The sequence below is a fragment of the Gadus macrocephalus genome, chromosome 7 (assembly GCF_031168955.1).
Source record: "Gadus macrocephalus chromosome 7, ASM3116895v1".
Lineage (NCBI taxonomy): Eukaryota > Metazoa > Chordata > Actinopteri > Gadiformes > Gadidae > Gadus > Gadus macrocephalus.
The window spans coordinates 23,218,296-23,244,741 of NC_082388.1; the positions used below are offsets into that span (position 1 = coordinate 23,218,296).

Here is a 26,446-nt window from a genome sequence, read left to right on the forward strand (position 1 = left end):
AAGGACAGGGAGACTTTTGGGAACTTTCGAACCTCGGAGAGCGAAAACAAATAAATCGAAAGTTAGTGGAGGTGAAAAGGTAAGAAGGGAGAGGGTATGACTGCTGAACGCGTCAACAGGAGCAGATACACTTCAGGTTTCTGAAAGGTTGTTTCAAAAGTGGTGAAGGAGAAGCTGTATAAAGTAAAGTAACCATGGAGACCACGGGTTGCGAGTAACAATTAGATCTTAAATAATAATTTATAATAATAATAAGAGCATTCAACAGTACCGACAAGGACAGGATGAAGTCAGCGGAGACACGTGCGTTACAAACTGTCGTAGGCTCGTTGTCATGGTTCTCATGCGTGTGTGCGCTGGCATCCTGCTTCCCGGTTTGTGGACATGAATGTAATATCATCAACTAAAACCAAAACGCGACCACTGCGACCCCAGAACACGCCATCAAACCGCCCATTCCTCGTATAATCTCCCGTCTGGAATGGTTCGCTGAGGTCGAGGAGGCCTCATCACGTTGAGGGGATAATACGCCGCGGAACAACCGGGGAAAACCGTGCGTACACTCGGGAGCGTCATTGCGTCCTGACCCCGCCGCCGCCGCCGGAGCGTGTTCATTAACCGGCGTTCCACTCGGAGACGCGCGCGAGGCGGCGGGGGCGGCGGGCGGACCCGGCTGCTGGCCGTGCCTCTCGACTGCCTGGCCCTCGCTCCTTAACAGCCACTCATGCTCCACTTAGCCCGGTCCACGGCTCCACGCCCGGGAACGCCGAGAGGAAGGGGGTGTGGGGGGGGGGGGGGTCAGGGATGCGTCCTTCTCATCAGGAAGAAGGCGGTGGCGGATATAGGGGAAAAATGTGTTGAGAAGATACTCATGGGGAACCTCAAGCGATGCATCGAGCGAGTGAGCGAGTGAGTGAGCGAAGCACACCAGGCCATGCTAACGAAATCATCCAAACGAGGGTCACCGCACTGTACATCAAAACCTAATGCTGGTCTTAAGTGAACATCGACTCCTCTTCATGCAGCTAAAGCGAAAATAAAGCAAAGAACCGCGCACCAGCGGGAGCCGGCGCCTATATTCCACGATACGCCGCTCAAAGAAAGATGACAGGAGTTCAGAGGTTGGGCCCTCGTGCGACCGGGGCGCCATGACGGAGACGACAACGGCGGGCTCCCCCGGCCAAATCCGCGCCAAACGCCAGCCCCGTGTGGCCCTGTAGACAGACATGTTCTCCCCTAATAGAAGATGCAGTACGACGGGGCCTCTGAATGAAAGAGAGCACTCTGATGATTTATTTACCCTGGTCTAACCAGAGAGCAGACAGACAGCGGCCTGGCTCTCTGTCTACCCTCAGACATGACAGCCGTAAACCACAGGGGAGCGCTCTCTTGTGTACTGTGTAGTGTGTGTGTGTGTGTGTGTGTGTGTGTGTGTGTGTGCGTGCATATATATGTGTATGTGTGTAGTGTGTAGTCAGTGTGTAGTGTGTAGTGTGTAGTGTGTAGTCAGTAGTCAGTGTGTGTGTGTAGTCAGTGTGTGCGTGTGTGTGTGAGCTGAAAAGTCAAGATCGGCTCTGGCCTTGCTCCAATGTGTGTTTTGATGATTTACTCATCCTCGCTTGATTCGCTGCACCTCATTTCTGATTTACACAAGCCACGATTCATGTTGATACGCACTTGCACCGAGACCGCCTGTGATTTGGTATCCGTGGAGAGGGGGGGGGGCATTGCCCTCTGAGTGCTGCAATTAAAAGACTCCCTGCTCCCCACTTCCTGCCAGTCTGACTCCCAACTGCCAAGCAGGGTGCATTGTGGGAATGACAGGTGACAGCCGAGCAGAGACTCAAGGAACACATACAATGACAGACACATAACACACACACACAGCAAGACAAAGAATACCACACACACACACACACACACACACACACACACACACACAGAGAGAGTTCTAAGGCCAGCCATCAGATGCAGGGTAACGTGGGGATCTGTGGTCCATGGATAATAAAAGAAGAGACAGTGTTTCATGCAGCGTGAGAGACATCAATGTTATCATCCCTTATCCTCCCGGTTATCACAAGGAAGCAACAGCGGGCTGGGTCGCATGCTGCGGTGTCACAGATGCCAGATTGCAGTGTTTTAGGAACGGTGCTAAGCAACAACAAGGGCGATGGTATGGCTCCGTCACAAGGCAGATACTAGATCAACCCTGTCGCCCACCCCCCCCCCACTGTGTGTGTGTGTGTGTGTGTGTGTGTGTGTGTGTGTGTGTGTGTGTGTGTGTGTGTGTGTGTGTGTGTGTGTGTGTGTGTGTGTGTGTGTGTGTGTGTGTGTGTGTGTGTGTGTGTGTGTGTTAAAAGAAGAATAAAAGTCACTGTGCATTGATCCTGCATGATGACTGTGTGGTAAAGTGTGAGGGGGGCTGAACTGAATAAATCAACTCAAATAACCCAGCCTTTTACCACCCCCCGGAGGTACAGAGAGGTTCCGGGTAAACAGTCGAGACCATCCATATCCCACCCACCAGAGAGGCTGGGGACACGTCAACCCAGTCGGAGTGGGGATAAAAAGCCGGTTGGCTGCTACACCGGTGACCCGGTCACCTGTCCTTCTGCAAAGCCGGTAATCTGCACTTCAGCGGCAGCGCACAGATCACCGGCTCTCCTTGTAAACGGCGTGCCGTGCTGCACGGCAAGGTTAGTATATCCCCGTCTGCTGTGGTGGAAATAAGTGATTGTACGGGGCGGTGGCGGCGGCGGCGGCAGGCGGGGGAGCAGGGGCGCCGGTGAGCCGGTGCACGAGGCATTGTTCCAGCTGGTGTGGAAAGAAATAGGGAAATGAAGATGGAGTGGTTTGATTTCGTTTCAGAGCAGGTGCATCCATTTTAGCGCGCGTCCCCTCCACCCACCTTGCCGGAGTCAAAGAGCTTATCAGAAATTGGACACCCCGGTGACAAATTGAGCCTGCGATTAAAGCGGGAGAAGAAGAAAGCTTTGTTAAGTGCTGCTGATTGGAATCCAAGGCTCTCGACACACACGGGAATCAGAGATGTGTTTACGTGTGTGTGTGTGTGTGTGTGTGTACGACTACGTGTGTGCGTGTGTGTGTGTACGACTGTACGTGTGTGTGTGTGTGTGTACGTGTGTGTGCGTGTGTGTGTGTGTCTGTGTGTCTGTGTGTGTGACTGTGTGTTCGTATTTCTGTGACTGTGTGTACTTGAGTGTGTATTTGTGTGCGCGTGCGTGTGTGCGCACTTGGTTCACAGCCAATAGCGTCGCCCGCACCACGAGCCCTCCCCGCCCGCTCTCCAGGTGTTCGTGCGGCTTACATTTCTGCTCGGGGGTACTCTTCGGCAAACAAACCCAAATCAATGCAGCTGTTGCTCTTCCTCTGTGACAGCCCCGCGCACTCAACAACAGGAAGAGATAAATCCCCACTAATACCAGGCCAATCGTTCTCTTCCCCCAGCTGGGATAACCACCCGACCCGAGGAGAATTACCACAACTTTCTCCATTGATGCGAGTGTGCGTATGCGTGTGTGTACGCGTGTACGCGTGTACGTGTGTACGTGTGTACGTGTGTACGTGTACGTGTGCGTGTGTGCGAGGTTTTATGTGAGTGTGCGTGCTTTTGCACTGAGCAGCCGCTTACGGGAAGAGAAAAAAAAATATTAAATGAAAACAGATAAATGAACGGACGAGTCCAAAGCGCGTTTATCCCCTTCCGGGGCCAGTGGCACGACCCGGGATTAACCGGCCCGGGTCTGCTTTGGAGCGCCGCTGGTATACAGCCCGGACGCTGGCTCCTGGCTTGTGTTGCCGGTGCTGATTTAGGGGGAGAGGGGTCGAGGCTGGCAGGAACACAAAAAAACAAACCCCCACTGCAGTGACTCTCCGTAAATCACCCTAAAAAGGGCTTAACACAGAGAAACCGCCGCGGGCATTACACTGGACGGGCGTATTTATCAATTGTGCTGACCTCTCCAGCTCTCGCTCTATTTCTCACTCTGACCCTGTGACGGTACAGGTATAGCCTCGACACGCACGTGACGCAAGACGAAGCACGGTTACAGGAACATGCTGCAGTGGTGTGATAAAAAGGGTTGGGACTTAAACCATCAACCAGGTTGTTCTTGATTTTGCATGCGTCGTGGTGGGAGGTATGTCTGTGGTGATTGTTTGTTATTTCTCGCCCTGTTCTAGTTGTGGTCTGGAGTTCATGGACGTAATGTAAAAACACTGGAGATGTAATAGTGAGATGTTGACATTGCTACATCAACAGGCAAACTGTATCTGGGCCATTCCCAGTGCATGTATTATATGTTATATGTAAATTAGTGGAATGAGAATATAAACATTTACAACTGGCAGTGAACCAGATAACATAATTCTGAGGCATACCAAAAAATCCTTTGTAGAACACCAAAAAGACCCTACGAGTCAAAATCTAATTTCACATTAAATGGCATTTCAAGCTCTCTATGCTGTGGTCGATCCATCTTGCGCTCTCTCTGTGTGTGTGTGTGTGTGTGTGTGTGTGTGTGTGTGTGTGTGTGTGTGTGTGTGTGTGTGTGTGTGTGTGTGTGTGTGTGTGTGTGTGTGTGTGTGTGTGTGTGTGTGTGTGTGTGTGTGTGTGTGTGTGTGTATACATGTGCGTGTGTGTGTATACATGTGCGTGTGTGTGTAGATGTGCGTGTACGTGTGTGTGTGTGTGTGCGCGTGTGTAAAGGGAAGGTCAAGCGCTCCACAGCAGCCCTGACATTCAGTCTGGCCTCGGGTGAAACCGAACCGTCCTCTCTCATATAAACAGACCGGGCCATGAATAAAAGAGCCCTTTATCTCCCGGACAGAGTTGTGTGAGATGTGCTTTCTTTGCCCCTGGCGTCACAGAAGACATTTTTTTGGACTCTCTCCCTCTTCTCTGTGTGTATGTATATATAAATATATACGAGTCTCTCCACCCCCCCAAGCTCTCTCACACACACACACACACACACACACACACACACACACACACACACACACACACACACACACACCTCTTAGCATCTCCGTGCATCCAGCGACCAATGCAAACACGGGCCCACAATGACAAACATCTCACCTCAGTGTCTGCATGGGAATATCTCCTACTCTCAGACTTGCAAAGCAAGTCTGTGTGTCTGTCTTATTCACTCCTAATCCATCATTTTTATGATGGTGATTAGCCTACTTAGATAATTTGTCTAGATGTAAAAGTACTAAGTAGCTCAGAATATTTAAATCATTTAAACTGAGCTTCCTATGGCTGGATGTCATACAAGCTGAGCTAACTATGTGCTAGTAGAATTAAAACCAAGCTAGCTATGTGTGGACGTCATACAAACTGAACTAGGTATGTGCTAGTTAGAATCAAAACCAAGCTAGCTATGTGTGGGCTAGCTATGTGTGGGTGTCAAATAAACTGAGCTAGTTATGTGCTAGTATAATCTAAACCAAGCTAGCTATGTATGGACGTCAAACAAACTGAGCTAGCCAAGTGCTAGTAGAATCTATCTAAGCTAGCTATGTATAGGTATCATTTATCTAGGGTATCTATGTGTGGGTATTGCGATTAGCCAGAATTAGCAAGCATGAAGAATAGAGGGTCCAGACTCCAGACAGATGAACCTGCTGGCCCTATCTCCTGGCAAGAAGACTGATGAGGCTCACCGGTGCACTGTGCCATTGAACACCTCATTATTGCACCTAGCAGCATATTTTGCACCCCCCCCCCCCCCCCCAGTTCCTTTCAATGAGGACAGAGCCATCCATCAACCATGGACATCACAGACTTTAGACAGGGACCGATTACACAGAGCCCACGACAAATGGACAGCTAAAGAACAGCGATGACTCCCCGACTGGTACACATGACCTTTGACGTTTTTATGTTAATTTGGCACCAGAAAAACAAAACGGCATAAAACAAGAAAAAAAATAAAATATTTGATGATGCCCTTCCTGTGTAGTGTTTCTGTATTGTGCCTTGTTTCAACAGGTCAGTCCATCCTTAATAACTCCCGTCACAATACATAACCAAATCCGTAAACGGATATATTCATTATTATCAGGTTGAGAAGAGTGTGTGCGGGCTGGCCTAGCATGGGAGGAGCTGCCACACTTTCCCCTCCACCACCACCACCACCACCACCACGCCAGGTGGGATTAGGGCTGGCCCTGACCCCCCATGACCCCGCAGAGTTCCCATACCTCGCCCCGGGAGCGACCTTCATCAGGCCTGCTGGGGCTGATAGCAGAGCTCTCTGAACAGCACAGCCTGCTTCCCTTACCGTGGGAGAAACTGCAGGGGAGGGGGAAGGTATTGAGGTACCGGAATTAGTTGTTACAGACTTGACTAAGACACACATCCAATTAGAGGGGCAATGGGCGATAAAATGGTGAATTAATGAGTTCAGCTTGGGGGGTTGGTGTGCTATGAAAAACGGCGTGCTTGCTAAGCCTTAGAAGGCAAAATGCAGGGTCAACATGTGGGGGCAAGGCTCGGAAAAGGAGCCATTATGCACAATACCCCTTTCACAACTACACCTCCAGACTAAGCTACATTGTAAAGGCTACTTTAGCTCCTCATTGTTATCAATACCTTGCGAATGATCAATAACAATCTCAAAGAACTTGGCGGAAAGAACCAGACTAGGGGGGGGTGGATTCAATCCGTCTCTGGACGGAAAACAATAGGACTATGTTAAAGTGTGTCGGACTGTAGGAGATTAAACAGCATCGACTGTGGAAGGATTGAAATGCCTACAGTCCGGGGAGATAACCAATTAAAATCCTGCCAATGATGATGATGACGGCCTCAATGGAGTAGACCCAGGATGGGAGTGGAGATGGTCTTGAATAGGGCACTCTGCATTTAATTTGCTAATCCATCAATCTAATTGTGCCCGGTAACAAAGAACAAGGAGAGTGGCCCGGCATTCAGGTGCATTGGAGCATGCTGCATATGTGGTTCTATGTGGTGCCAGAGAGGCCACGGCCCTTGGCCTAAAGGAACGGGCAAGGTAGAGTTGAATGGGTTCTGACTGGCTCAACAGAGGCAAGGCTAATCCCTTCAAGTCAAAGGAATTGTTTAACTGTGTTTGACTGATTAAACCAAACCTCCAATCCCTCTTCCTCTCTCCCTCTCCATCGCTCTGCCTCCCTCTCTCGCCCTCTCCCTCATCAGTTCACAGTGTGCGGGCGGCACAGAAGGACAGAGAGCCAAACAACGGACGACTGTAAAGCAATCCATTTCCAGGCGAAGCAAGTGTCGAGAGACGGCTTCTTTTCTCTTTTTTCCCAAGGTGCAATATTAAAAAAATGTGCCATTACTCGAGTTCCCTGCGAACCAGCTGTCCACGGCTCCTTAAAAAGGTCAGAGTGCTCCAGCAAACGCCGATAGATATTCCGCAGCCGAGGAGATATTATGTAAAGTAGTGCACAGTGCCTCGGTATGCATACTTCCAAACCGGTATGCAGATTACATTTATTTTTTTCCGGCCACACTTTCCTGGGAAAAGGAAATTTAAGGCACCGCTCCCTGAGTGAAAGAGAGGTTACCACAAGATTAACCCAGCTTCCTTTTATAGCCCCTGACAAGAGGTTAAATCACACATTACACCGCCTGAGATGCCTCCTTGTAATGAGATCAGGAATATTACTCTCTCTTTTCCCCCCTCGCAGACTACGGCTGATCAAAGCCCAACGACGGCGTCTGTGCCACGGGCCTCGCTGGCTGACTAAATCCCCCCATAGGGACGGCAATCTGTCAGAGCCGCGAGAGCAGCTAAACAGCACAGGACAGGAAGAGCGCACTGGTGCCTGGCACCAGTCCGCTGATGCCAGTGACGTCCGCAGCAGCGGTCGGCGTCGGTCTGTTCGTCCGGGTCCCGGGTGAGCGGGACTGTAAGGTTGCGTTTGTTTACATGCACACAGCGGGTGCACCGGTCTTACAGCCAGAGCGATCAGGGTGACATTTGTTGGTTTTGGCGACCATGACGACAAAACCAAAAAAAAAAGGTGCCATTGACTCTCGCTGACCAGGGTACAGTAAATCAGAACCAAGCAGCACAAAGGTTTGGCTCTCACAAACACACACGGCCCGGCTGCCTTGGGACCAAACGTACACGAGCACATTCATGTAACCCCCCCCCCCCCCCCCCCCCCATCTCATGCCTCCATCACATTCATCCAGCAGCCCTTCAGAGGACATTTTCTGAGTAATGCGCAAATGCTTATGCAGTCGCATGATAAAGTTGACATTTTCCCGTCTAATTCAATGCTTCCTTTGTACACAACCCTCCTGATTTATGTGGTGCATGCACAGGCACACAAACACACATACACACACACACACACACACACACACACACACACACGCACGCACAAACAAAAGCGGGCAAGCTACACACATAATGGACAATTTCATCATTTGGCTCGAAGCTCGACAGACACAAACAAAGAAGGGAAATAGCAGAAGATACGCCAATCATTGATTGTTGAAAGATGGCCTACAAAATGAGCGGCTACAAACCCAAAGACCTCCTCAGCCTGAGTGGAACCAACTCTGCATGGAGGGGAGGGGGGGGGGGGGGGGGGGGGGGGCGCTGTGACAACAGACTGTCAAGAGCTCTGACCCCTTCTAATCCCTATAGAGGCCACAGAGCAGAGGCACAGGAAGCAAGCTGGCTATTCACAGGATACACTCCAAACACACTGCCGTCACCCCGGGAGCCTCTTTCAAACAACCTTTATGCCTCCGCCAAGACCGCTTAGAAGTTCACTATTATTTGCTCGGGAATATGAAGAGCTGAAGGACAACACATACATAGTATATGCATACACACACATGATATAAATATATATATATAGAAAATATATCCATCTGCCAACCGGCAAATTTTACATCGATTTTACGATTTGGCAGGCATCAAAACTATCAAAACATTTGCTTGGCCGATTGCTTTTGTATATTTTCTAAGACATAATACTTCCATTTCATTTTGGACCCTGTATATAAACATATCTTATAGTTTATAATATCTGGTCTTGTGTTCTTTGATTTCTTTCTTCGGCTCAAATCGACATTAAGGATACAAAGCTTTAAACAGAGCTGTATGTTTAGATTCAGACGCAATCCAAAATGGACCTTGGCATTATGGGAGAGTCTGTTGAACAAGTGAGGCTGTTACTTTAAGCAATCGGTCGATAGAGGAGTATGGACCCCTAACTCAACGTATCGGTATCAATATTTTAAGGTTTCCATCCATGTCTTTTTACAAAAAAAAAAAAAAAAAAAAGTATAGAAACTCACAAAAGGGATCGTCATGTGACTGGCAGCAGATTGGCAGCAGATTGGCAGCAGAGCCAGGGTTCTTAAAGGATACTTACGTCCGGTGTTCGCCTAGTCCAGTCCGCCTACCAGGTGGAACTATGAACTGTGATTACGGCCAACATCCCCGCACAGAGAGAGAGGCTGAATCCACACACATTCCAGGAAACGCAGGCAGCTCTGTACTACAAAACACATTTAAGCGGAGGAGACGTAAACAACCCAGGCTGGATGGGCCGCGACAAAATCCCCACCACAGCTTTGGTTTTCTTGTACAGCCCTCTAAATGTATTTCGTCCAAGTCGTTTGAGCATGCGGTGCATAGGTGCTGTAGAAGCCCACAGGTCTATGTACAGAGGGCTCAGTCACCGGCCTGAGAAATGTTTGGACAACGTAGGTGTCAAACGCACTGCTTGGCCAGAATAACAATTCAGCTCAGTTGCAAACAGAGAGAGAGAGAAAAAGAAAAAAAGAAAAAAGACCTTCTGGCTTCTTTCGAGTAGTGGTTCAAGGAAAGGGAACAGTGGCCTGCCCTGATACGGCATGAACTTAAAAAGAACGCTGCGGCTCCTATCAGTAAGAGAAAAAGAAAGCCTGGATTTGCTTCAAACGAGCGTTGAATGACGTGCCAGAGATTAGCCGGTGAAGGTCACAGCCTTCGCCTATCCTTTCAAATGCTTTTCAAAAAACACAACCCGCAGGCTCTTTCCAACAACAGGAAGAATGTCATCTGGCTACTTTTCAAGGCACGGAGATACCATTCACCATGCTCAACAATGACTGTTAACAGGGCCGGAGGGTTAGGAAGTTATAAAGGCTCCCATTTAAGCGGCGCCCCCTCCTCCAGTACGCAGTGTGCACAGAAAGCAACACACCCACACACTGGGGCCTTGAGAAGTGCTGCAGCTGATGATAAAACAAGAGGCCGACACGGCAGGGCACCATGGCGATGACCGCCTGCCCCCGTGATCCCTCCCGAGCGCCGCCTCCGCCTCCTCCTCCTCCTCCTCCTCCATCCCTGGGCAACGTGACACCGCATAGCTGGGGTGTTCTGACTCCCCGGCGCAAACGTGGCCAGGTTCCAACCCCGATGGCGACAGACTGCCCGCAGGCATCCTTGAGCAAGATGTCTGACCCCCCCCCCTCACCTAGAGTCAGCTGAAAGCGACAAAAGGTAGAGAATGTGGTGTTGCCTTACGAACGAGGGGCTCTAGCTGCGACCAGGAAGCCTTTGAGGAATGGAGATTCTGATCACATTAGATCATGTGGCAGCCATGCCAGCACCCAAAAGGCAACGTATTGTGGTGTTGTTGTAACGGGGCGGGGGGGGAGAGAAGAAGAAGTCACAAGAAAGTGGGTTTTGTAACATTATTCCTGGATGGTGGATTGACTTGGGTTGGGGTTGGAAATGAGGGTGAACTTTGAGAGGGATTGTTGGATGGCCTCTTTTGTTGTGAAATAGGGAAATGGGCTCACAATTTAGTTAAATGTCACGCATTTAAAAAAAAAAAAAGGTAAAGGCAAACCCTTTAGCTTAAAATAGTACGACGGATCGGGCGCATGAACAATCATATCTATGTTACCCGCTAGATTATATCGCCTACTCGTAGCCTAGTTTCCAGAGTGGCTCTCCCCTGACTACAGCAGATTTCTAAATCCTTTGCCAATTTAGCCTTAAACGTAAACCGTTTGAAATGTTAAAAATAAAGCCCAATTAGCCAACAGCATTTTACATCTCCTCGTGCTCTAATCCTCCAGAAGCTTAGCCTCATCGGGCGCCGGTGCCAGCGATGACACTCTCAAGCTCTCTCCATCCAATCCCGCCACTCGATACGGCCCCTAGCTCTCCTGACACTTCACTGTGGTATTCCTCCTCCCCGCGCTGACCAGACCACGGCAGCAACAGCAGCAGCCACTCGGTCGCAGAGTCATCTTACCCTGGGTGCCCTGTGCTGTGTACGGTTGGCATGGACGTCAGAGTACGAAGGGGGAAAAAAAAAGAAAGAAGAAAGAAAGAAAGAAAACACGCAATAACCCGAGACCTGCTGATGGCGTGCGAGGATTGCTCGGAGTAATATGTGACTCGCCCCGGCCTGCGTCTTATTACAGAGGGCTAGGTCCGGGGAGGGTCACTGATCGGATTGAAGTGGCCTTATCTGGTGCCATAAACAGATGACAATATCTAGCCGGCTTCACCACTGTTCCTGGGAGACGGAGAGATGCGTAAACAACCCCTGCTGCTGTCCCTGGTGCGTCCCGACAGCCCTGATCGCATACAGAGATGCGGAGGCAGGGGCCTATAGGGGAGTGCGTCTGCGTGTGCCTCTGTGTGCTGCTGCCGCTGTTCTGCTGGAAATCACCAGGAGACTGAGATTATCCTCTGATTAGCCCCGAGCTAAACATGGCGGCTTGGGTAACGTGGGCTGCAGGCGCTCCCTTGCTCGAGGCCCTCTCTGCTTTGCTGATTACGCACACTTTCCAGCAACAGCAAGCAAGGTTTCTCTTCTGTTGGTGGGTGGTGGTGGTGGTGGTGGCGGGGGGGAGAGAGGTCTTAATTGGACCTGCCGGCTAACATGCAAAACCATGCAAAAAAAAAAAACTAAATAACATGGCAAGCTAATACAAAGAGTGGCCTTGGGCTCCTCAGGGACAGTATAACACAATCCCTGTGAGCTGACTAAATACCACGCAGCAGCAGACTGGCGAACTAAGCCCTGCAAGCCAATCCCTTGTTCTGTCAGGCATCCAGACGCAGCCCAAGTCACAAACACCTGATCTGGACCCTACGCCAGGCAGCATTCATTACCGCCTGACCGACCGCAGGGTCCTCCTCTGCGTTTCCTTTTTTTTTTAATAAAGGTAGCTTTATGTGACTTGTGTCACAGTCAGGCTACCTAAAGGGTAGCAAACACCTGTCTCCTTTCTGGAGAAACAGCCTTTTTTTTTTTACAGCTGGGAAGACACAGCATGGCCTGACAGCTCGTATCTCCAAGTGGTGGCCAGCTCTGCTTGGGGGAGCAGGAGCTGACAGCTGCACACTGGTGAATGGCGGAATGAATGGGGGGGACCTGGCAGACAGACTGTCTGTACCTGTGAAATCCCTGCCCTGCTGCCCGTGTGTGTGTGTGTGTGTGTGTGTGTGTGTGTGTGTGTGTGTGTGTGTGTGTGTGTGTGTGTGTGTGTGTGTGTGTGTGTGTGTGTGTGTGTGTGTGTGTGTGTGTGTGTGTGTGTGTGTGTGTGTGTGTGTGTCCGTTTGCGTGTGCTTGTAGCATAGTTTTACTGTGCAAATGGATGATATTCCCAAAAATGCAAGTCATGTTGAACAACATGGTTGATGCAAATGAAGAACTAAATCCGCTGGGGTCATTAAATCCATAAACACCCCCCGCAGGAGATTGAGAGCAGATGAACTGCACTGGGTTGGCGAGAGTGTGTGGTTAAAGCATCTCTCATACCAACTGAGGTCTGTAAAGGCACACTTAAAAAAGGACTGGCTTTGAACACAACAAAACTGATGCCAGCAAAGTGGATCGTTCAAGCACACAAAATGATCACATTAAATTTATTTAAAAAAACGCTGGGCAGCAAAGCCATTACAAAATAAAGTACACAATCCCCGAGTCATAATTGTACCTGATTAATCTATTTTAATGAGCTCAGTGAATCCCAAACACCAACTGACAACAACAGAAAGCTAGCTTGCGCTCTTTCGGTTGGTTCTTTGTACCTTGTGATCTGCTATTCCTAGCCCACAGCCATAGGAAACCTCCAAGAAAGTAAAGAACAGCTTTGATGTTGCACTGTTTATGCAGCCCTGTTTGAAATAAGCCGCCAGAAGACTAGGGTATTTGGTTGAGAAATATTGCACAGATAGAAACTAACCATAGAAAGAATCTTAAGACAAACAAACGATAGCCACAGATGATTGACGGATATTATTGATCCCAGGGGGAACCAAGGCATATCGTGGAATGTGGAACTGGAGCTGAGCTCCGTGGAGGTTTGAATGATTACCAAAAAGGCCCATCAGTCATTACTGTGTTACACTATGCATATCAGTAGTAAACAGATTTAACGTTGGTACATCTAAGGATGAGAATCAGCAAATAATCTCTCGGTTTCCATTCACTGGTTAGGATTCATTGACATCATTGAGGATGGTAACAGTATTGGTAAGAAGTACTATTTAAAAATGATATCCATGTTTCTGCACACACTTATAGTTAAAAAAGAAACTCTTCACCCCATTGTACATCAATTGATTTACCAGCAGTTGGCTAATACCCCATGACAAGAGCCTGAATCAATACATTACTCATAAGTATTTCGGGAACATCTTGTACGCCTGTTTGAAACTGCAACATAGACACGCCAGCAGTTTTAACTATTGACTAGCTAGGGTGAAACAAACAGATATCTAAAGAGTTATGTGGAAAAAGCACAATCTAAAGCTCTGAGTAAACCTTTTATGACACCGTCAGCTACCTGACATATTAGTAATATTACCCAAGGCCACCTACAGGCAACGTCTTCGCATACTTTGTCCTTCTGCACTCGACATCATAGGTTTCACACATGATGTGGAAACATGAGTTTATAGGCCTTATAACCAAGATAATCCCCATATTGTTGGGAAATTTGGCCCCAAAGTGTTAATGGTTTCTTTCTAGACGGTGACAAATACAGTTTAAGAGTCTAGTATCCTCAGTAAACCCCGTCGGATTTAAATTGCAAACTCTTCAATTATATGATAAGTGAGCACTTTTAGTCAACCAAATGTCAAGTATGTTTTTTTAAAAGAGGTAGGCAGCATCGGGTACTCCACAGAAAACGCACTAAAAAGACATTTTCAATAGCGCGGAAATCGAGTAAAGAACCTTGAATATCCACTTTCTATCTTGACATTTCTGAAAGCACTATTTCATATTGCCATCATAATCTTACCTTTTGCGAAATATTTATTGTCGGCTCCATGACCTGCTCCAGTTACAAACCCACCAAATGTGTTTTGTAATCACATCCGTTACGATCTATTGCACTGTATACGCAACAAACAAGCCAGAGACAGAAAAGTCAAAGATAACATACAGGCTGTAGTACAGAATTAACCATTCCGCGTTTAAAAGCATAATTCCCCCCCCGATACCGTCCGGATCCCATCAATTACGCGCACGGGATTCTCGAAACGCTCCTGCGAGGTGCGCCGTGTCCGCGACGCAGACCTGATAGTAATATGAAGAAAGCCATATCATCCCCCAAACTACTTCAGCAATCCTATGTGGTCGGGGTTATTGTGCGGCACACTTGCAAGGTGACGTCAATCTTTTGTTACCTTTTAACACTTGCCGGCTAAAACCAATGGCAAAGCGAATGGAAAGAATGACTTGCCTAAAATGCCAGGGCATAGTTGCGTTTCATCCAAATGCGATCATTACGATGAGTGCAGTGCACATCCATCAGTAGCATGATGATGGAAGAATACTAACTAATGCGGATCAACTTCACTACCGCTATTATACGATCATACAAGCAGCTCCAAAATAATGCGTAATACCTACTTTACAGCAGGGTCCTTATATCCAAATTTGCGAGGATAGGCGGATTCATCAACAACAATAGCGGTCCGTTCTTTAAAACTCACGGTTGAACATTGCCCACACGAAACACAGTCGCTAAGTGAAGTACGGCCAATGGTTCATGAAACCCATTACGCAGTGAAATCCGTAGGTAAGCAGTTTAACAAGACGAGCATAGCCAAACTATAAACATTCACACACAGAGGTAACAATTATCTATTCAAGTCTTCATGGTGAAGTGTCCAGAAGACAAAAAAAAAGGCATTAACAGACCTGCTGCGAACCACCTAGGAGCATGAGAAACCCTAAAAGGATATGTCCAATAGTGCGGCTCGCCGGGGGGTTGTCAGCGGAGCAGCTGGGCTACCTGTCTGAGGACAGACATGATAGTCAGGTGGCTGACTATTCTGTCTAATGAGAGACTAGCCAGACACCGGACTAGTCTGTCATCAGACAGACAGACTAGTCAGGTGCCTGCATGGCTAGTCTGTCAGGTGGCTGACGAGTCTGTCATCAGAAAGGTAGCCCAGGCACCTGACTATAGTCCGTCTGGTGACAGACTATAGTCAGGTGGCTGGCTAGCTAGCTCCAGTTTGGGAACGTCAGTCTGAAACATACACACAGTGCTCCATTGTTGCCGTCTCTGCCCCAACAACAGTCGTGATAATGTGAACCAACACCCCGGTATGTGGTCAGGTGAAAAGGCCAAACACATCCCATCTACTTACTTTCTGTTTACCTCCGCGAAAGGCATCGCTTAGTTTGTCGTCATGGTTTAAAATCGACGGATTTTTTTTCCGCTGCTCTGCGTTGCCGAATCACTGCTGCTGCTGCTGCTGCTGTCTGCGGCAGCAACTTCCGGAGCATGCGCACGATTTGGGTTCGTTCCGGATGCACCGTCCTGCGCAGTGCATCTTAAAGTTACAATGTCAAATTTCAATGACAATATACATTTATAGAATGCTATAAAATGTATATTTTTATTAGAGGGATGTTATATTTTGCGCACTCTTGAGTCAAATCAATAGGTCTTTCAATTTCAATTCACCACACAAACACATCACAACAGGACACGCCAGAGTTAACTTCTGTTTGGGATAGATTTGTTAACAATTAAATAGAGATGGAAGATGCTGGAAGGGTTTAATAATAAGAGTATTATCTAAAGTCCGAAAATGTATGATATTAAATCGCTCTAAATCTAACAAAATGAATATTGACACTGATATATAATTTCTTTGTTATTATCCTGTATTTCCTATTACCCTTGATTATTATATTTTACCATTGTTATAGTTGACCGCACACATGATCATAAACATCCTCAATGATATACCCATCTGTTACCGCCATATTCTAGCAGTGGTGTTATATATCACTTTAGTGTTTCTTTGTTATTGTGCTATTTCCGTGCTGTGTTATGAATCATAAATGAATTCAGCTGAGGAAAGGCCATGGTCAATACTGGTGTCACATGCTTTGTGATTTGATAAAAGGGTCTATTTGCACTGCCTGCCGTGTACCGCTCTCTAATCAAAGACTTATATTTCGGTGACAACACAAATAAATGACTCCATTACTGCAGCCACCCTCTCCTCTCACAGTATCGATAGCATTTCATAAGAAAGACAGATTGACAATAGTGGCCTTCAGGTTGGGCTGCTCTGTTTGAAATGAGCTTCAATAGCCCTGCAATGTCCTGTGAAACCTTTCAGGTTTCTTCTCCTATACATGTAGTACAGATTTTAACACTATAATGTTACTCATAAACATAAATAATGACAATACTAGTAATAATTATACTACAACTACCAATACTACTGCTACTACTAGTGTTACAACTTATAATAATAATAATATAAATAATAATGATCATAATATTAATAATAGTACAAATTTAAGTCCAATAATAATAAGGTAGGCTTACATTTATCCATAATTTCACTCTATTACAATCAAGTACTATAATGAAACATTCCCAAAAGACAAAGCAAAAGAAAAGTTGAGACTGTTCCATTCAAAGCCAGAAGAAGGAATCCAACCCCCCCCCCCCCCCCCCCCATGACGTGTCATATTAACAATACCTCAGTCAGAATGGGCCTGTGAGTCTCCCTTCCCCTAGAGCCGCCGAGGGTGAAAGGAAGGAGGAAGCGGCGCTCGCTCTGAAAGCCCAATCACAGCCCGCGCTGTGAGGTCAGCAGGTGGCGGAGTGTGCGGCGGCGCCGGGCCCCATCAGGCCATAATACAGACTTAATGATGCAGAAGGGTGTGTTCCTCCATGCCAAAGGAGATGTCAATACGCTGCGTTTTTAAAGAACGCCGTTCCTAATTGCGCCTTTTTAAATTCGCCCCGGCTGACGTGATTGATGATTTCAAAAGGAGGGGACGCATTGATCAATCTTTTCACAGACAAGTCCTATCGATTGCGCGTCTGGAAATAATAAAAAAAAAAAAAAGTTTCTCATTCTCCCCCCACACCCTCCACCGCCCTCCCTTCCTTCTGCCCCCCCCCCCCCCCCACTGAGAGAGGAATTGTACAATCAGAACACCAATGTGACCTACATGGGTAGTTTGGGGCGCTAAATCACCTCTTTTTAAAAAGCCCTCTGATTAAAGCGTTGGCACCCTGGGGAGAACTGTGACACAGTCCTCGTGTCATGGTGTCACAGTTAGCTGGCAGAAGAGGAAGAAGAAGACGGAGGAGAACAAACTATCTTTTGCCTCGGCGAGCGGTTTTCGCACCGAGGTGATCAAGAGAACGTATCGATCCGTTTCATTCGTCTGCAAATCACCTGATATATGTGCGTGTGATGAGACTAATCCTGGAGCAGCAGTCCAACGCCATCTCTACTGTGTGTGCAGTTCCACCGGATGAACAGATGCCTTCATTCCGCATTGAATGCTCCGTGTTTGACATGTTCATGAGTCTTCTTTATTGTTTCATTGACGAGCCTGTTTATCCAAACGTGCAAGGCTTGTTTTGCAAGTGAGGCTGTAAGCCTTTTGCTACACAGTTATCAGGCCCGGGCTCTGGACTAGGGTGGAGATATGATTGTTAGGGCTGCTCTAGGGATGGTCGGGTTGCAAATGCCTTGCTAAGGCGCAAGCATATTCAGAAAGCTGTGGTCTTGGGGATTTTTTTTCTCTTTAAATCAATCCAATGCATTTCATCGTAATTAAAAGAGATTGAATGATGTTTACTGGCAAACAAAACTGTGGAAGCAAAGAGATTTCTAAACACACACACACACACACGCACACGCACACACACACACACACACACACACACACACACACACACACACACACACACACACACACACACACACACACCTTCATTTCATTGGCTAGAGCACTTAAAATGAAAAGTGGGCTGCATCTATGATTAAATGGTCTACAGGCAAAAAACCTTTTGTCTGTGTGTTTTATTTAAAGAAAGGGCTCTTTTCTGAAGAGCAAAGTAACTGCAGTCATCGAATGAACTGTGATGCACTCCCGAGTAAATGGTCTCACAAAAGCCCTGCAGAAAAAAAAGACCCTGACCGTCTGACTTTGGCCCCTGGGTGCCCATGCAGTGTGAGTATAAGTAGAAGGGAGAGAGTGGAAGAATGCGAAGAGAAAGCATGCAACAAGGAGGCGAATAAAGAAAGGGGTTGTGTGGGAGGTTGCGGGAAAGAAAGCAATGGCGCAAACACACACACAGATCTGATCCTCAAATATCCTTTTGGTTTCTCAGAGTTCAAATGCCTTTTTTTTCTTAGTGGAGGTTCTGTGGTGTAAGTGTCTGCTAAAAGCCGTGTTTCTGCTGCCCTGCCCTTCTCTGCAGTGCTTTCAGCCTTTAGATGATGACAGATTGCGGGCTACCTGATATCCTTCATCATCCTCCCCAGTGGAGGTGTTTGTTCCGCCCTGTGCGAGTCCTGGAGGACTACAGCAAACAACCAGCGCTGCTTGATGGACTATACAGACACATCTGTTCTACCCAGCAATGTGGAAGGTTGAAAACACAACGACAACAACAACAACAACAACAACAACAACCACAACGACAACAACAGCAGGAAACCGAATCTGTCAGAACACAGCATGCCACATAAACACCGAAAACTTTGAAGATTTGCTCTACGGAGTGGGTTGATGAATGTGGTTTATTTTAAATTTATTTATGGAAGGAAGTCGACTGATTTGTGGATCATGTTTTCAATAGCAGGAAAGTATATTTTGTTATAGTTTTTTTTAATGCCGCTATGGACAGAGAAGAGAGACAGGGAAGTGGGTTGAAGACCAGGCGGAGTGACAGCGTAGGACCACCTAGGAGGGATGACCCAGCTAGGAATCAAACCTGGGTCGTTACAAGGCGTATTGCCTTCATTGTTAGTGCACTAGCGATTTGAGCTACCTGCGGAGAGACCAACTGGCATATGTTGGGTCCAGGAGGGACATTGCCTGAGGCACAAATACACAACCCCTCAATAACAGTTTCTATCACTCATGGGGGTTCAATCCCTCTTGGGGATTAGGAGAGTTTTAAGATGTGGGAATAGGGTTGAGTGCCATAGTGATCATGTCTAATAGCAATCCAAAAAAAGACTTAAACAAATTAAGATCTTCTCTTTTAAGTCATTATACAATAACAGTATTATACCATTAAATATCTTTATAATTAATACATTTGATAAGAAAGATAATTATCTTTGCAAGATTGACACTTTTTCCCATTGCTACTTTTACTACTTGATGATTTTCTAATATTAAAACATTAATTGCTCGCTAGAGGGCAGTGGATCCCCAACTTGTACCAGAAGTTTCTACGCGGACGCTCTTGATAAGCGTCGAGAATTCCTCTGTCATACCAACATGTCTGCGTCCTTTGGATAACGTGAATGTAAACATGCCCGTGACTATAAACCTTAAAAATCCTACCCTGATTTGAGCTTTCGTACAGAATCAGTCGCGTTCAAGCGGAATGGCCCTCCGTGCGTGCAGCTGGGCTGTAAGAAATTCAGTCTGCGCCTCAAGGTTGTCTGTCCTGTCAGGTCGACATGAACATGCGTTGCTTTTCCTCAGAACGGGTCAGTCGACTTTGATGAAGATACTATCGTTTTGGTTTTAAGTATTGCTTACTTGCTGTGGTCGGTGTACTGCAAGTTGAAACCTAAAATGTCTAAACATTATTGAAAATAATGATCGACTAAGTGCCTAAAGCCTGTACCGATCGGGATGCAACATATTCAGCATTCATGTTTTTCTTAGCTCCTTTCTTCGTAAGGTTAATGGATTTGGTTTCATGCTTGATCATTTATCTACGAGTTTCTCAGGAACGACATTTTCCCCAAATGCTAAAGTATCGTGAACTGTGCAAATATCCGAGATGTTGTTAGTAAGCTATTAAAACCAATCGTTCTGTTTACCTTCTGGCAATGAGCTGAGCTGTTGATGGTGATGATGATGATGTCTTCCAGGCATTGCAGCTCACAGCCGGCGGACGAATGGACTGAGCTTCACCCCTGTCTGTTTTATTACGTCTGATGCATTTTTGAACAGACTAGCAAAAGGCAAAGTGGCAGAGCAAGATGACAGCGGATATCACCACCCAACCTCAGTTCCGCCGCACCACGGTAATCAAAGCACTCCGATGTTCAACTCCAATACTTGTTCCCAGAATTTGTGTATCCGTGTATCCCTGTCCCTGGCGTTTGCCCACGTCCACAGCCATAATAAGTCCTCTAATATCACTGCTCTGGCAGCTGTCCCCCCTTCTCATTCAACTCTTCACCTTGCATTGTCTCTCTCGTTTCACTGTCGTCATCCTTATTTTGTCTCTCAGGCGAACAACTATCTCTGTTAATGAGAGAACCGGATCAACCCGAGACCTCAAGGGTTCTGAAAGTGGCCATAGTGGGTTCCCCCAACGCTGGGAAGTCCACTCTATCTAACCAGCTGCTTGGCAGAAAGGTATCCCAGCTCTCTCAGTCCCTAACGTTCTCTTCCCCCCCCCCCCCCCCCACTCCACACTATACATATAATGCTGTAATGTTGTTGGTGTCTTCCCATAGGTCTTTGCTGTGTCCAAGAAAGTACACACGACACGGTCGAAAACCCTCGGTGTACTGACGGAGGATGACACGCAAATAGTAAGAATCTGAGCCCAGTGAGCTCTAAAGGAGCACTTTGATACACAAAACTATGCAGAGTGAGTGCTGTTGTGTTTTTCACTATAGCTTAATTTTGTTTCCTTAGATTCTCCTAGACACACCAGGTCTCACCACTGCATCAAAGGTTAAAAGGTGATGTGTGAGGGATTTTAACTCCAGGTAGCGTGTTGATGTTATGTAGAAGTGTTATTATGTGGGCAGTGTATTTTTATTATCTTTATAGATTTCTTATCTTGTTGTACAGCACTTTGGGAACCTAGTGTTTGTTTAAATTGTGCTATAAATAAAGTGGATTGGATTGGGTTCTTATGGGGAATCCTTTCAGACGATAGCACTGTGAAATCAGCGTCGGAACCAGACCGTAACAACCCGACTTCTGAATTCCCACAGACACAACCTGGAGAGCTCCCTGCTGTCAGATCCCTGGAGCACCGTGAAGGAAGCCGACCTGAGTAAGAGATTGCCTTCTGAGTCTGGCCCTCGTTTTTGTCAGTTCTACGGAGTTGAAGCCTGGATGTTTACGTGTAGACCCTCTGTAAAGGCGGGGCGGTCCTAATGGCGGGGCTTGTGTCTTGATCTCCAGTGCTGGTCATGGTGGATGTGGCAGACAAATGGGCCTGCGAGAAGCTGGACCTGGAGGTGCTGAAGGTCCTGGCTAAGCACCCGGAAGTCCCCGCAGTGCTGGTGCTCAATAAGGTATCGGTTTCCTACGACGCCTTCATGAAGAAAGTTCATTACAGTTTATATCCGGGTTTCACATATAGTCCAATAACTTACGCCCAAAGGCATTTGATAACAATAACGGGGTTTCTTTTATGGAAAATTGTATCGTGTATTGCAATAGTATTTTGTAATTTCATTACAAAATAGATTATTCGAAATGACAACTTGACATGTCAATCAATATCAATCATATATGTTTTGTATCCCTGCTTGACTTTTTGCCGCCCAGACGGACCTGGTCAAGAACAAGGTCAAGCTGCTGGACGTGACGGCCCACCTGACGTGTGGCGTGGTGAACGGCCAGAAGCTGCAGGTCAGGAGGGTGGTCCGACCGCGCCGGGCTGCGGCCGGGACCCCCGCCGAGGCCGCGCAGCCACCGCCCGCCGAGTCCGCCCCCCGAGACACGCCCCAGGGGCCACTGAGCCAGGAGCCTCTGAGCCAGGGGCCACTGAGCCAGGGGCCACTGAGCCAGGGGCCACTGAGCCAGGGGCCACTGAGCCAGGAGCCACTGAGCCAGGGGCCACTGAGCCAGGGGCCACTGAGCCAGGGGCCACTGAGCCAGGGGCCACTGAGCCAGGAGCCACTGAGCCAGGGGCCACTGAGCCAGGAGCCACTGAGCCAGGAGCCACTGGGGCCGCTGAAGAGTCGGCAGGGCTGGCCCCATTTCAGGGACGTCTTCATGGTGTCCTCCGTGGACCAGGAGGACGTGGACGCACTGAAGGTGGGTGGGGCCGGGGGGGATGGCAGCGGGAGGAGGGGGGGGGATATGTATATATTAGTGGTGGGCCGTTATCGGCGTTAACGGCTGCGTTAACGCGAAACTTTTATCGCGCGATAAAAAAAATATCGCCGTTGATCTATTTTCAAACACTTCCTTGTTCGGACCCAATTTAGACTGAGGTAAACGTGAGGGAATCAGAGAGGCACATTCAACAGAATATCCTGACTGTGTTAAATATGTAAACATGTAAATATGTAATAATTGTGTAACATAAATATGTAAATGATTAACTTGCATGGGCCTTCCCAACGTTCAGCTGTCAATTATTTTTGTTTATGCTCCGTTCACTTGCATGGGCACTTCACAGCTTCCGGCGGTGAATTATATTTGATAAATCACCATTGCCCAGTATAATTGACCGCTGTCAAGGTAAACAAACAGATTTTTTGCCGTTTGCCATTTTAATCTAGATTAATCTAGATTAAAAAAAAAATCTATGCCCACCTCTAGTATATATACATATTTTATTTTATTTTTTATTTATTTTTTATAAAAAATAACTGTTGATTATTGCCATTCATCTATATAGAGAAACCGATTGTTTGTTTGGACTTCCGTTCAGACAAACAAGTTCCCTCCTTCGGACAACCACCAATCAGTCTATTTTATTACACTCAATAGTTTGGAAACAAATGACATTTGACATTTTAATAAATTACGTTTTTATGTCTTAATTAAAATTTCCCTTTTTGTTAAACCAAGAGGGGTTCTTCTCATGGTGTAGCATTGGGCCAGAGTTAATTTATAATGCACATATTTGCTACAGTGATGATATAAATGCAACCTAACATACCACCTTTCACATGGAGAGCAACCATAGTTAGAAGGAGAAATGTATACAAAACGTGTTAACAAGTGCAAGTTAGTAAGTAAAGGATGTAAGAATTTGTGATAATATTGTTGAGATACATTTTACCGACAGACATTGGCGCAGCAGCTTTCTACGTCGAAACACCTTTGATACAACATTATTCTGATGTTATCATTCCCTCAACACTCTTTTCTGTCTCTCTTAGCGGTACTTGGTGGTGGAGGCCAAGGCCGGACCCTGGCAGTACCACAGTGAGGTTCTGACCGACCAGACCCCTGAAGAGGTCTGTGCCAACATAGTCCGAGAGAAGCTTCTGGAGAACCTGCGCCAGGAAGTGCCCTACACCATGACTCAGGTAACTGAACCGAAGCGCCTCAGTGCAGTCTGTCTTTGATAACATGTTTATGAAAGCATATTTCTGCAGAAATGCACTCAAAAGGGAAATTGGCTTTGTTATACTTTCTGTGCCAAAATCAAAGCTCTTATTTATAGAATGTTCTCACTTTACTGGTTGTATTGCATAATTCTGCACAACGTATTGAAAGCAAATAAATGAACTTGATACTTCCAACACTAAAGCCAATCTATTTATAATATATATGTATTAATGTCCTCAGTCCATTGAGTTCTGGAGCGAAAATGAAAATGGAGAGCTGGACATTGCAGTGAAACTTTACGTCAAAAAAGAAGCACACATGGCAAGTATTTTCTCAACCTTTTTCTCAAGGTCTATAAAGTCTGTGTCTGGTTTATTGATTTTTCACTGTGGTTTGAGGAAGTCTGTGTTGCTAACTCAATACTGTTGTTATTGTTGTTCCAATTTAAAAGTAAACGTCAATACAGCTTTTGATTCGTAGCTTAGCTTCAGCTCTTAAATGCACACATTTCCTGTGTGATCCGTCTAATTAGTTAGAGATCAAAGTTGAACGTGGTTAATCAGTCAACATGATTTCAAATATTTGGGAAAGTAGGAGATGGAATCTCTCCCCTGTTTATTTGCATTTCTTTCATATTTATTTTATAACTTATGTCTTTTATATCGGCCATCTCTGGAACCATATTTCTTTTTATGTTGGTCCATCTTGTAAATATTTGAACATCCTTTCCAAATCATGCATATTTGATTTTCAACTTGTATCTGCTGCAGTGAAATCCCTAATGGACACAGCATTTAAACAGAGTTAGTCTACCTAAGAGTTCTGAAACCATTCGCTAGCCTCCAAATAAACCAGGGGGGAAAGAAAATGACGCTTTGGAAACCTTTTATGTTCAGCTTCAATAGGATCTCAAAGTGCACGATCTTGCCGATGTTAAAAATACATTTCTTTTTCGTAAAAGAGCATGACGAATATACACTATTGTAGTGCACCATACATGTGTTATTTAAGAAGGATACAGACAGGTTTAGAATTGTATCTTTGAAGTTAAGCTATTGAGTACAGAGAGGTGTATCTACTTTTATATTTTTATATCTAATATCTATCATACAGATGATACCCTCATTCATGAACTTGATTAAAAGGTGAACGTGCTATACAGTCACCATCACTTTCAGAATAAAGTCACAAAACATGGCAGATGTAACAACCAATCACGTGTGCTGTCTCATGCTGACATGGCCGTGTTCTCCGGTCTGTAGAAGATGGTGATTGGCACGGCGGGTCAGATGGTGGCACGTATCGCCCGCGAGGCGGGACAAGACATGAGCAACATCTTCCTGAGGGAGGTCCGACTGAGGCTCTCCGTCAAGCTGAAGAACTGAAGAGCCAGAGACATATCCAAATGATTTAGAGACCGTTAAGAGATGTGTATAGATGGTGGTGGGGGAGAGGGGTGGGGGGGGGGCGTCCTTGGTTTGGAGGGACAACCTTCAGTGCTTCCTTTATCTGAAAACCGACAGCACGGACCCTACAATAGATGTGACAGAGATGATGTGTCCTGCAAACTCATAAAACCACCCGTTATATTTTATTAACTCGAATCCATGCGAACCCGATGAACTGCTTATGTAATGTAACGTGACGCCATTTAAGAAAATGTGTGAGTCTATTTATACGTGTAAGTATGTGCTGTAATTATGTGTTAAAGAGTCAGTTGAATAAGTTGCACACAATAAAAAAAATCATGTTTTGGAAATATCTCTGGCTTTATATAGAATATAGGTCAGTCATGACTAGACTCTTTATTTACATGCAATGAGACATTTAGGAGAGGGGGAAAAGCTTAGTAATAAGAGCCTCGTGCTGTGGCCCTTTGGAGAGCAGTGCACCGTGCAGTGGACTCCCTTTACACTAACGTGAGGAACGGATATAGCTGAGGTTAGCGGTTATGGTCACTCGGATGTCCCCGATGCACCATCCCACTATTCCCCACTCCGCCTCCCCCCTCCCCTTGCTGTACTTTCGTCCACCTCGTTAGAAGTACAGCCATCCCCTCCCGGAGTCTCCTTTTTCTTTATCCCTGCCGTCCCGTGCGTTTTTTCTCTTCCTTATCCGTCCTCATATCTCGCTCTCTCACGCACGCGCGCGCTCTCTCTCCTTTTCTCTCCCTTTCTCTCACTTCCTCTCGTCTTTCAAAGCCTAGCTCCGCCGCCCTCCCCGAGGACGGAATTGTCTCCCCTTAATGGAACGTTAACCTGATGCTAAAAATGGGTCAGATAATGGTGATTAGATTCATCCGCTGCCCCCCCCCCCCCCCCCCCCCGGCGCTTACTCCGTCCGGAGCATTGTGACGAATAACTAGCCGTTGGCCCGGAGGAGGAGAGCGATAGAGTATAAGAGAGAGTGAGGTAGTGATGTTCGTCTCTCCCTCTCTGCAGCTGCTCCCCTGTGATTAGACTAGCAGTTGCAAAGCGGAGATCTTCACAAAAGACAACGTTGTTGTTTTTTTACAGGGCTACGCAAGGTAGAAGCTTCCACGAAACGATTTAAGCCAAGGCTAGTTATTTATTTTGCACAATATAGTCATTCAAACTGCGTTAATGGCCCCTAACGCATGGGCCATTAAAAAAAAATAAAGAAACGAAAACTTTTTCCCAATTAAAAAGAC

At 46.7% G+C, this 26,446-nt stretch overlaps 1 protein-coding gene and 1 long non-coding RNA gene across 2 annotated transcripts; one reads left to right on the plus strand and one right to left on the minus strand.

Moving 5' to 3' along the window:
- Positions 1-4,496: 4,496 nt before the first annotated feature.
- Positions 4,497-16,936, minus strand: LOC132461968 (uncharacterized). The gene is made up of 2 exons (XR_009526704.1): positions 15,657-16,936; positions 4,497-15,299 (listed from the first exon to the last, which is right to left on the minus strand). It is a non-coding gene; the product is annotated as an uncharacterized LOC132461968 (long non-coding RNA).
- Positions 16,937-19,744: 2,808 nt separating this feature from the next.
- On the plus strand, positions 19,745-26,389 carry eral1 (Era-like 12S mitochondrial rRNA chaperone 1). The gene is made up of 11 exons (XM_060057501.1): positions 19,745-20,000; positions 20,391-20,546; positions 20,756-20,883; positions 20,985-21,062; positions 21,169-21,215; positions 21,474-21,535; positions 21,667-21,779; positions 22,036-22,527; positions 23,604-23,753; positions 24,016-24,096; positions 25,038-26,389. The coding sequence occupies exons 1-11, from the start codon at positions 19,895-19,897 to the stop codon at positions 25,158-25,160; spliced, it is 1,536 nt and encodes a 511-aa protein (XP_059913484.1). The 5' UTR covers positions 19,745-19,894; the 3' UTR covers positions 25,161-26,389.
- Positions 26,390-26,446: the final 57 nt, after the last annotated feature.

What these genes read in the sequence shown, in the direction of transcription:
- eral1 (XM_060057501.1), top strand. Translation starts at nt 19,895, where the DNA reads ATGGCCCTCCGTGCGTGCAGCTGGGCTGTAAGAAATTCAGTCTGCGCC. An exon ending in ACCAGCTGCTTGGCAGAAAG is followed by an intron (nt 20,884 to 20,984) that starts GTATCCCAGCTC and finishes GTCTTCCCATAG; the next exon opens with GTCTTTGCTGTGTCCAAGAA. An exon ending in ACTGCATCAAAGGTTAAAAG is followed by an intron (nt 21,216 to 21,473) that starts GTGATGTGTGAG and finishes GAATTCCCACAG; the next exon opens with ACACAACCTGGAGAGCTCCC.